The sequence below is a fragment of the Limanda limanda genome, chromosome 7 (assembly GCF_963576545.1).
Source record: "Limanda limanda chromosome 7, fLimLim1.1, whole genome shotgun sequence".
NCBI lineage: Eukaryota > Metazoa > Chordata > Actinopteri > Pleuronectiformes > Pleuronectidae > Limanda > Limanda limanda.
The window spans coordinates 20,764,511-20,776,475 of record NC_083642.1 but is presented as its reverse complement, the minus strand read 5'-3'; the positions used below and the strand labels follow the sequence as shown (position 1 = coordinate 20,776,475).

General features: G+C 40.0%; 2 protein-coding genes across 2 annotated transcripts; both read left to right on the top strand.

Moving 5' to 3' along the window:
- The first annotated feature begins 71 nt into the window (after positions 1-71).
- Positions 72-5,155, top strand: LOC133004500 (uncharacterized). Its single transcript, XM_061073961.1, is given in 12 exon segments — positions 72-76; positions 858-939; positions 1,023-1,047; positions 1,956-2,069; positions 2,351-2,454; positions 2,575-2,701; positions 2,816-2,851; positions 2,942-2,977; positions 3,079-3,159; positions 3,618-3,892; positions 4,113-4,480; positions 4,482-5,155. Coding segments are annotated over 11 exon segments (1,278 nt in total). The 5' UTR covers positions 72-76; positions 858-873; the 3' UTR covers positions 4,528-5,155.
- A 374-nt stretch (positions 5,156-5,529) lies between these two features.
- actr8 (actin related protein 8) lies at positions 5,530-10,607 on the top strand. The gene is made up of 13 exons (XM_061073959.1): positions 5,530-5,776; positions 6,574-6,744; positions 6,853-6,963; positions 7,241-7,345; positions 7,491-7,664; positions 7,914-8,007; positions 8,164-8,296; positions 8,511-8,664; positions 8,755-8,850; positions 8,980-9,120; positions 9,226-9,535; positions 9,721-9,884; positions 10,076-10,607. Exons 1-13 carry the CDS (start codon positions 5,642-5,644, stop codon positions 10,217-10,219), a joined length of 1,932 nt encoding a protein of 643 aa, XP_060929942.1. The 5' UTR covers positions 5,530-5,641; the 3' UTR covers positions 10,220-10,607.
- Positions 10,608-11,965: the final 1,358 nt, after the last annotated feature.

Genomic DNA, 11,965 nt, shown 5'->3' with positions numbered 1-11,965 from the left:
GGGCGGAGCCTAGCAGCCATCCTATATACAAGCGGAGCTGAAGCTTAAACCACAATCTGCAACAACTCTACTACAGGTAGGATGCTACACTGCATAATACAATCTTTGTCATTATAAATGTTGTCGTATCTTTGGGAAACTAGTGAGGAAACGGATATTGTCTTTAGCCTAAAGAATTTGAAGGACTGTGGAGGAGGAGAGAGAGAAAATAAGATTCCACTTCCTCTAAAGGTAGAGGTGAACGTCAACATTTTAAATGAGATATACCCAACTAACGAATTCATAAGATAGATAATAACTGTGTATTCTGTATGTGAATATCTGTGTAATTTGTATGTGACTGACTTTGTATTTGTGAAAGGGATATTATTCATTATACACATGTTGCCTGTTTGCCATGTAAAGGGCTATAATTGAAGGTTATTATTTTTACGATACAATACAATACAATTAATACTGTAATTAATTCTCAAGGCAGAATTTCTTCTGGCAGTTAAACAAGTACAGAGATGTACTGACAAACAGCCACTAAACAATACAACACTATAAAAGAGGGTCTTTACACATAAATGGTAGAAATGTAGTAGTATGAGTTCAATCTTTTAAATAAGTCATAGCCCTACGTTTCTTTCTTTGATGTGCATTCATGTTAATTGTATGTGAAATATAATTATTTCCAAATTTTTGTTGCTGTTGTTGCTTGAAGAGCCAGAATTATTTGAGGAAGACAGAAATTATATACCTGTCCTTAATTTTATATCTGTATTTGCAGTATAATTAGAATACACAGACTAGTTAATGATGAAGATTTATTTGATTATAGAAGCAAACCGCACTTTTTCTGTTTTGATTGTTAGGTCAGACGTGTGCTTCATGATGTGGAGACTCGCGTTGATTCTTTTCTCTTGTGCCCATGTGCACGTGATGTCCCATGAAACTGTAAGTAATTGATTTAAGTAACCAACTCCTTAAAAGTTCTACTCAACACTGGAAGTGATTAACATGATCCGTTTGGTTTGCAGGAAGTGGAGTGTCAGGAATTTGAAGGTAAGTTATAATAATGCATTCACTTTGGATGTCAAATGTGACCTCTAATGTCAATAATGTGTAGCTATAAAAATCATTCCAGTTTACAAGTTAGGCTAGGTGTTGGCCAATGGAGACACCAATATATTTTAAGTTACCACCTCCCAATATTATGTTCCTTTATGTCTTAATTCACTGGAGATTTCAGATTTCTTTCAAAAGGGAAAAGACTTTAAATGTGGAGACAGAATATGGCAGTGCATAAGGCCCAAAACATTCAAATGTTCACATTGTTTGATATTGATTTTATCCAGACAAATGTAACATTATTATGTCTTTTAAGTTTAAAGACTGATTTTTGCTCCAGAGTGAACGTAGTGGTTTTAAACTATAAAAACATTTAACAAATCTGAGGTCGATCAGTTATGTGTTATAGCTACTCACTGTGCTTGTATTGTATCAGTATATTTAGGACTTTTTTGACAATTGTATTGCAATAATTATTGATATTGTTTTATTGCCCTGCCCTATGGAACGGTATGAAAAACTTCTGTTGGCCAGAATGACACATCAGCTGAATATTCCCGTAATTTAACAAACTGTTATGAAATAAATGGCCTCGCCAGCTTTTTATTCATTTGAAAGCACCATAAGTTCATTAAAAATAGCTCTGTGACATTTAATAAAAATCCTTGGACCCTCAGGTATTCAACATTTACAGCTCCACACCTCATTACATAGTTTAAAATAGTCTTGTTAATGTGAATAGAATGGTTTTACATTCATCTTTCTCCAGTGTTTCAACATAAAGTGTCACAGATATTTCTACTGCTGAAATAACAGAGAACATCTGATCAGAGATCAGAGATTGATTATAAACACATCATGGATGCATGGACAATGATCACAGCCACTGTCTCTTGTTCCAGGATTACCTCCCCGCAGGGACCCATCTCCATCCCACCTGGCAAACTTGACGGTGGAGTTGGTGACAGTGGAAGGAAAGGGTACGCTGAACATCAGCTGGGCAGTCAACATGGATGGTAGGAGACAAACATGTGGTTGACTTTTGTAGTGTTTTATCAGAAAAACAATAATAGCCGTGATATATATGATGTTTATCTAATAACATTAGAGACAACCCAAGTCTGGTTGTGGTGACACTGGATGAGGAAATAAGTCTGTGGGAAAGAGGAAGTGGTGAAGTCGACGAAAGCGTAACCGCAGGTCAACAGCAGGAATTCCTAATCGAACTAATAGAGTGAGCAGTGAGAGGAAGAAGATCTTACATTATTGAACCCTGTCATGTTCTCTCTCTCTGCAGCTAGTGTGCAATATCTGACTGGAACACATATCCGACTGGATGAAGCGTACCACTGTGAATACAACCCACCTTTTGCAAAACAAAACGTGACTGGGCCCCCACAGGTGTCTGGATTGAATCTTATCTTGTATTGATAATATACATTTTTATGAATTGAGAATATATATATATATATTTATATATTTTTATTTGATCTTTTCATCTTTCCATCTTTTCAAATCTAGAAATGGTTTCATTATTTAATAAGAGCAAGCCATGGCTTCAACCATATCCAAGCTGCTAATTTTCCTTTGCCTCCATCGAAAGACTTCTCTTACGAGTCGGTAATAATTGTGATACCTCGTTCACCTCGTAAGTAAAATTGTTATCCCCAACTTTACTGATGCTCAGCAAATTCTTCAACAGCAAGATTATTATATAAAATAAAATCTTAACACTTTCTCTCTAAATCCATGTTTTTTTTAGCAAGTTTTACACAAACATCTTCTCAAGTTTCTTCAAGTGAGTAATCACATTTTGTTTCATTTTTGTGTGTGTGTGTGTGTGTGCAATGTATCATACTTTACTAAAATATTTGCTAAAATATTACAGTTGCAGCTGACCCTCGAGTTGGGAACTCTACTCCATGTAAGTATCCACAGGTACATCACACACTGTCCCTGTCAATAAATATCTACTGTATCACAGTAAAATAAGGAATGTTTTTATGTTTATGTGTTTTTGTGCAGTCTTGGGAATAGGTCGTGGCTATGTCATCATTTTCGGAGGACTGGCCGGTTTGATGATCCTGACTTCGTGCTACATAATCTGTAAATGTCCCAATTTTAAACTGTATATTAAGTGGTAGGAGGACCTAGGCACCAAAAACTGGACATCTTCTTCTGTGTGTGTAAAATGTGGTTTAATACAGGGCTACATTCATATGAATGGGACAATGTCATATTAATCAGAAATGCTCCCATTTATCATTGTTACATTTAACATTTATATCTTTTGACCTCAGTCGCTGGCTACTAAACCAAAACATTTGAAAATTGCCAAATGTTTCCCAACCCATTTACAGCGATCTCTCACTTCAAGTATTCAACTGGCTTAATATCTTTATCATCTTGCAAATCGCCTAGACACTAACACAAATAAATTTGTTCAATTAAACATATTTTTGGCTCATAACAACCTTTCCTTAAAAAATTTAGAAATCTCTTCCAGATTATACAAAATATTTGAGACCGCTGCTAGGTGCTGAAACTGTCTTCTTGTGCCACAGATAAATGCTGTCGAACCTTCAAGGCTACACCATTTGGTTTCAAAAGTTTGCCTCAAACTCCCATGGTTCCGGTCCCTGTCCTCGTGGTTTACCCTGCTGAGAATGCAGCCTTCCAGCAGGCTGTGGTGGCCCTGGCAGAGTTCCTGCAGTTGCACGGTGGCTGTAACGTGGCTATCGACATGTGGCAGCAGGGGAAGATTGCAGGGCTGGGGCCGATGCGCTGGCTGGCGGAACAGGCCAAAGCTGCCGACCGAGTGCTCATCATCTGCCCTCAGGTATAGCTTGTATGTTGTAGGTCATTTATATATTTTGACTATTTCTTGCTGTCTGACTAGCAGTGACTTTTGGGATCAGTTTTTACTGCATCATGGTTAATACGATGTCACCATGACTCACATCTTTTCAGCAATGATCAAAATAAGAACTTTATTGTGTATTATTTGGTCATCTTTATAGACTTAATCCATGCTCCAGCATTTTCTGCTCTACTCTCAGCACTCTTCACAGCCCTGCCACTCTCCTCCTGACGGCAGTTTCCCACAACCCTCCATCCCAGCAGCAGCTCATGACCTTTACCCCCTCATCCTCAACATGGTGGCTGGGCACGCAAAGAGCACCAGTGACCTGTCTAAATTCTGGGTGGTGCAGCTGGGCAAGCAACAGGACAAAAGGTTGTGTAGGGATGTGGAAGTTGAACTGCGGGCGTGCAAGTCCTTCTGTTTGATGAAGGATTTGAACAAACTTTGCAGGAGTCTTCATACTCAGAGGCAGGGCAACAAGACAATGTCATATCTGAGCTCCAAGGCCCAGGTTTCCTACAGTGAAAAGAGCAGAGTGAAGTTACAAGAATCTGTAGTAAAGATGTTTCCGAGAGGTGGAACTACTGAGAAATGAGATCACGTCTGTTTGAACATCTAATGAGAACGAGGAGAGACTATATTATGAGCCAAGAGGGATGAAAACTCTTCCATTACTGCTATTGTTTTGTAAAATGCAAACCACATGCACGTTTCTGTCAGGATGTGATCTGTGTTTTGCAGTAATTCATAGTGTAGTCTGTTTATTCATCTATTTTCTAATAACACAAATGTTTTTCTAGTAGTGTAGAAACTGTCCTCAAACATGTTCTGTATTTATCATCATGTAAAAACTGTAAACAGCTTCAAGACTGAAAGTTTTCTAAATATTCTTCAAATCATAAACAATACCATAATCTTTCAGGCATAGTTCAGAACTGTGACAGCCTGTCACCTTACATGCTAACGTACTGAATACAAATGTTACAGTTATAATTTAATTTATTTTGTTTACAAGTCATTATACTGTTTGATTTTTGGATACCTTGACAAACACACTTTGAGACGGACTGGAAGTATAACACATGAAACACAATATTAAATTGTTTTAAATAAGGATAGTAACCTTGTCCACATTAACCCACACCTAATGTTAACCAGTTAATGGAACAGTTGTATTAACTTTGTTTGCCTTCTCTCCCTCTGTTTGACCAGTTTTATGATGAATAAATAAAATAATCACACCTGAAATGATTCTGTGAGCTCATCTGCATTATGATAAAAGAAATATCCAGTCTCTGAAATACTGAATCGGTTTAATTTGTCATTTAAATGTACTCAATAATGTTATTGAGCTGTCCTCGTCCAACATTGTACTGACCTTGTGTCAACGCACATTTAGAAAAATATGACAATGAGAAACATTTAATGTGAATTACTTTGATTGTGCAACGATATGACACACAATTCATGGTGTGCACAACTCTATTTAACTTATGTTCGTCATTAATAAGGAATCAGAGAAAGGAGCTGTGGACGCAGAGAGGAAAACAACCCCTGGACCAATAGAGATCACTGTTTTGTACCATGTGACCAAACACGGAAGTGGCGGAGCGAGCAGCGTTTCTCTCAGGCTGTAGCTTCGTCCCTGTCGTCGACTCTGAGGAGTCCTACAGGCGCCAGAGACAACGACTCGGAGCCTTGAGACGAGTGAAGTAAAAGGTGAAGATGACTCAGGCGGAGAAGGAGCAGGACAACGGGAAGGAGAAAGAGAAGGAGCGAGAGAAGGAGAAAGAGAAGGAGCAGCAGCGCGGGGTGAAGAGACCCATCGCTCCTCCGGTCATCTCGGAGCCCCTGCAGGAGGTGACTCCACTGTTCACACTCATGTCTCATATTCATGTCTGTTACATACAGAGCAGTTTATCTGTTTACATGGCTATTATTCTCTTTATAGCTTTCACATGCACATGGTTCACTTCCTCTATAGTGAAGTGTCCGTTACTGAGACTCATTGTTTACTTTACATTTACTTCAGTTGATTGTTTTCCCTATTGGTTTATAATGTTATTGTTTATTGTTCTTTGTTTTTATTTTATACTGAGCTAAATGTCAAACGTTTCACCAAAACCCATCTCAAGCTGCAATAGGCCCAACGTTGATTTGTTCAGATGCTTCATGATACCTCATGCTCAGCACTTTTTTTTTGTCTGCCATTGGTTTATATGATCAATGAGAAAATTATTATTATGAATAAAAATTTAGTTTTTACAGCAAGGTGCTTTACAAGTTCAAATTGAAGGCAAACATTAGTATTGCTAAAATAAGCCCAAAATTTAAGAATTGTTTCTCACAATAAACTATTTAACAAGAAACAAACCAAAAGCAGTTTGAAGACCACACAGCACAGATGAAGAAACTATCTTATTGTTTTCAACAAATTAATTAATTAAAACAACAGATTAATTTAAAAAGAAAAACTGCCTTGATCAGCTCTTTTAATGTCCGAAGCTTTGATAAAATAATTTCCCTCAAAGTTTGAGAGCAATGTTGAGTTTTATGGACATAAAATTAGTATTGCACAGTTAAGTGAAGTTATACCATTGTCATGTTTTGGTATGTTTGGCTTATTCTGATCATTTTAAAATGTTCCTCTTTTACAGCAAATACAAAGCAACTTTATAGTTGTCATCCACCCTGGTTCAAGGACACTCCGTATCGGCCGAGCAACAGACAATCTTCCAGTGCTGGTCCCACATGTGATAGCACGCAGGCACAAGCAAAGTGGACAGCCCCGGTACGAAGACGCCTGGCTGCTGCGAGATGGTCTCAATGTACGTCACTCCTGACCAGATACAACAACGATAAAGTCTTTCAGTCTGTGCTTTACTCCACTGTTCAAATAAGCTTCATATGTGTGTCATTTTTCATTTTTCCACCAGAAACCAGAGAGTAAAGAGCAGAGGCAGAACGGACTTAAAATGGTCGAACAGGCCATCTGGTCAAAGAAGATGTCAAATGGAGTGCGGAGAACTCCCGTGTCTGCTGAACAGGTGTGTGCATTATGAAGGAGACAAACAGGAAGAGAACGGTTTTGTGCAAATATATTTACACCAACAAAGTGTTTCCAGTCCATCTTGTGGGAGAGGGAACAGAGGAGAACATTTACAGAAATGTAAATCTCTATTGCTGTTGTGAATAGAAGGGGGTTTGTTTGCTGGTTTTAAGGAAATAAATAAGTGTAGTGTTCACAAGAGTTATCTGCTTTCATCTGCATAAATGTACCGATCACTCTATTTCTAATACAATTTTGTGTGTGTGTGTGTGCAGGCCAAAGCGTATAATTGTCAGATCCGTCCGGCGGTACTTGACAGCAGCTCCAGAGTGAAGTGGACCAACACAGCCCACCATCCTCCTCATCTGGTGGGAGAGGAGGTCGGTGCTTGTCTCTAAATTTATAATATAGCATGATTTATTATTCTTTACGTTGAACTGGAACAAGTGTCTTGGTTTCGTTTTTTTTTTTCATCCTGCATTTCTCTCTTTCCCTCTCCACCTTTTCCATCCTGGCTTCATGCAGGCTCTCAATGTGAATCCATCCGATTGTTACAACATCCACTGGCCTGTAGTCAGAGGTCAGCTCAATGTGCACCCGGGTCCTGGAGGCTCACTGACTGCCGTCCTGTCTGACCTCGAGACGATCTGGAGTCATGCCATTCAGAAGAGTCTTGAGATCCCCCTCAAAGATTTAAAGGTAGGGGAAACGTCTTCACCTCCTTGTATCTCTCTTTCCTCCATGGGCAGAGTAGAAAGCTTTGCAACACATTGAAAGATGAATAGAACAGTAGAATTAATGATGAAAGAAGATGTATAGATGTAGGAAGGCTTATTATAATTTAAATATGTAACAAGATCAGTGTAATCATGTTAAAGTTCCCCTAATTTTTTTCTCTATATCTTATTATCTCTAAATCAATGATGAGCTTTTCTTATTGGTTGTTAGTATTACAGATGCATCCTATTGGTCCCTGACATCTACAACAGGCAGCACATCAAGGAAGTTGTCAACATGCTGCTGCTTAATATGGGCTTCTCAGGTATTACACACACACAATACATGTATGGTACTTACACTTATTGTAAGTCGCTTTGGATAAAAGCGTCAGCTAAATGAACTGTAATGTAATGTTCATTGCATTCAATGAATTTATGTGTGTGTTTGCTTGTGTGTGTGTGTTTTTGCTTGTGAATAGCAATCATTGTGCACCAGGAGTCGGTCTGTGCTACATTCGGCAGTGGGTTAAGCAGTGCGTGTGTCGTGGATGTAGGAGACCAGAAGACCAGTCTCTGTTGTGTAGAGGACGGAGTGTCTCACCGGAACTCCAGGTCGGACTGAGAGCTGCTTTTTTAAATATTTTGAGACTATTTATCATTATTCTCCATCTCCATGAAATCACACATTTTTCCAGGTTTTCATAAGAAAGACAGGGGATCCCTTTAATTAATGTAATACGGAACACTGACATACATTCATTACATAATGATTTGTGTTGTCTTGCTTTCTGTGTGACTTTTTGCATCTCTCTGTTGAACTCCACAGGTTGGGTTTAGCGTACGGTGGCTCGGACGTGACCCGTACTTTCTTCTGGCTCCTGCAGAGGGCGGGGTTTCCCTACAGGGACTGTCAGCTGGGCAGCAGACTGGACACTCAGCTACTGCAACAGCTCAAAGAGACGTTCTGCCATCTAAACCAAGTGTGTGATTTTGTCTGGAAGGTGGGATGTATTTATCTTTGCTTACTCTAAGGAAACAATTTTGCAGTTGTCTTCTGCTTTTTTTAACAGGACATTTCAGGACTACAAGATCATGAATTCCAGACACGTTTCCCAGAAGCCCCGGCTCTACTCTACCAGGTTCGACTAGGAGATGAGAAATTACAGGTATAGACATTCATGAAAAACAAAGCTGATGTGAAATAAGTGCTGCGATGCTGTGTACATTACCTTGTGTAGTGGAATTACGTTTTTTATATGGCTTTATATGGCTCTGTGTGTGTGTTTGTATGTTAGGCACCCATGGGACTTTTCTACCCAACCACATTTGGCATCGTAGGTCAAAAGATGTCATCACTCCAGTACCGTTCCCCAGGCGACTCGGAGGACCCTCATGATGAACACTACCTGCTGGCCACACAGAGCAAACAGGACCAGGTGGCACACACATTTCACACTTTGAATTCAAACCGATTTCTTTAGATACATGCTCCCGGTTTCGCCGCCTTCCTTTCTTACTCCTGCCATGTTTTTTTCCAACAGTCCTCCAAATCGGCTGCAGACCGGAAGGCTATCTCCAGACCTGGTGGAGCTTTGGATGGTGAGATGAGCAATCAAGGAGGGATCGGAGAGCTGTCTGACTTGCCCAGGGGCTGCGGGAGTGGTGGCAGTGGAGTAGGGATGCAAGGGGAGATGGAGCTTGGGCCTACCCAGGGGGAGTGCCTGATGGCGGCGGGAGACGTAGATGAGCCCCTGTCTGCTCACCTCTCCAGGAAGACTGCGATCATGAACCAGTTTGAGAGCAAAGCACTGGGCCTGGATAAAGCCATCCTGCATAGCATCGACTGCTGTGGTAAGCGTGGAGGAATGGTGAAGGGAGGAAAGGACTAAGTGGTAGACTAATACTTTAAAAAAATATAATCATCTCTTAATTGTTGTCAATGTTTTTCATTTACATAAGTAAAATAATAAAGGAGTATAGGTGTCCCTCAGAGCACATGACATCCTGTTCTAAGTCCACTTGTCTGTTTTTTTCAGCCTCAGACGAAACCAAGCGTAAGATGTACAGCTCCATCCTGGTAGTGGGAGGTGGGCTCATGTTTCTCGGAGCTCAGGAATTTCTGCTGCACCGCATCATCAACAAGATGCCGCCCTCGTTCAGAAGGCTGGTAGACAATGTGGAAGTTATCACTCGACCAAAGGTAACCTGGAATTCATTGTACAGTCTAAGATATAGATCCGCGATCCTGGCAGAGTAGCATGGTGCTAAGTATTAATACAACCATATATAATAGAAGATGGGAATTAACGAGTGCTACACACAATACTGTACATCCTAGAGAGAGAGGAGACTAATGCCTTACACTGCCTCTTCTAATGTCATGCTTTGTAGGACATGGACCCTCGTCTGATATCGTGGAAGGGGGGATCCGTGCTGGCGTGTTTAGACACCACCCAAGAGATGTGGATCCACCAGAGGGAGTGGCAGCGCTTCGGTGTGCGAATGCTCCGAGAAAGAGCTGCCTTCGTCTGGTGAAACAGAACCAAACTCAGAAGCTCCTTAAAGAAACAAAGCAACACATCAAGACTTTTGTCACACAATGTTACAATTCTCAATCAGTTGATAAAACTCTTGATCAGACCATGGGTGTTTTGCCAGAAGCTTAAGTTAAAATCAATGTTACAGCCCTGTGAATAATGGGGAGGTGTCATTTTTCTGATCCCACCAGAACAATTATTTTTTGTTGTGGTTGTCACGTTTGCAGCTTCTTGCTCTGAAAGCCCAGCGGTTGCGATTTTCTTGAATGTTTGAACAACCTTTAATATGAGAGTGCTCACTTTTTACAATTCTGTAAATATTACTGTGATTCTCCCATATGGAAACCTAGAGCTGTGTTAATAAACCTGTCATACTTGGTTACTCAGTAGTTGTTAAATAACTCTACCTTTCTATGAATTATACACATAATGCATTTTAACAGGGCAGCACAGTGGTACAAGTTCAAATCCCAGCCTGGCCGCTGTCTTTCTTGGTGGTGTTTGCATGTTGTCCATGTGTCCGTGTGGGTTTTCTGCAGGTACTCTTGTTTCCTCACTCAGTCCAAACACATGCAGATTTGGGTTGGGTTGATTGGAAACACTAAACTGTGTGAATTTGAGTGTAAATGGTTGTTTGTCTCTGTGATACTCTTGTCGACCTGTCGGGGGTGTATCCTGCCTGTCAGCGGGGATGGGCTCCAGCTTAAAGGTTGCAGGGGGAGTGATATAGATAATGGCATTTAAACACATCGTTGTCTCTGATACAACCCAAACCTCTCTTCAAAAGCCCTCACTACAACTCAGTGCTTTGAGGTCAATCTAAGCTGCATGATGTGACTGTTGCAGTTGAGTTAAAATAAGGACAAATACATTTAGTTGCTCTGCTATTATGCACTTTATTTTTCAGTCACTGAATCACTCACTTAGATTAAATATTGTATAAAATTCTCATATTACTAACATCAGATATAGTCAAAACTTTGCTATCTCATGTCAGTGTTGTCCAGCTCTACATTGAAGCTAGCTCATTATCAAGTTTTTCATGTAATAAGAATAAGGAATAAGACCAACTCAGTAGTAGCATCATATAACTACACATGTTTTATTAAAACAGAGGGTAACAAAACACAGACAAACAAACTTAACGATTCCCATGAGGGATTACCATAACTGATATTTCAGTGATTCTCATTTCTGGGAGACTACAGGGGAAGGGTAGATGCAGGTAAAGATGGGAGGAGGGAGGTGACTAGCTGCTGTATCGGCCATTCTGGACCCTACAAGTAGGAATTCCCAGAAAGGTGTCATGAAACTGCCTGTGGCAGTGGCAGCTGATGAAGAGGGGCGTCAGCGCCGTTGCGTTTCCATCTTCCTTAAGGTTGTCAGCAAACGAACAGGCCAAGCCCCACGCCTACACTGGATGTGTAGGCATTTACCTAGAGAGAGGCAATTATATATATACATCATGTCGAAATATATGTTGATCAATTAAGAAACAACTAATGTGTAAACATTCTTAACAAGCTTTTCAGTTCATTACTAGACTAGACCTGTAATCTCATTTAAGCCCTTTCAGACATGAACTCTGGAAAATGTCTGGAAAATTGAATGACTCTCCAAAAGCTCTCAAATCATTTTTCCAAGTTGACATTTTTCTTCTACATGTATGTGTGTAGCTATATATATATATATATATATGATTTTTTTGTGTTGAGTCCATTGCATGTTAGAAACAACATCAACA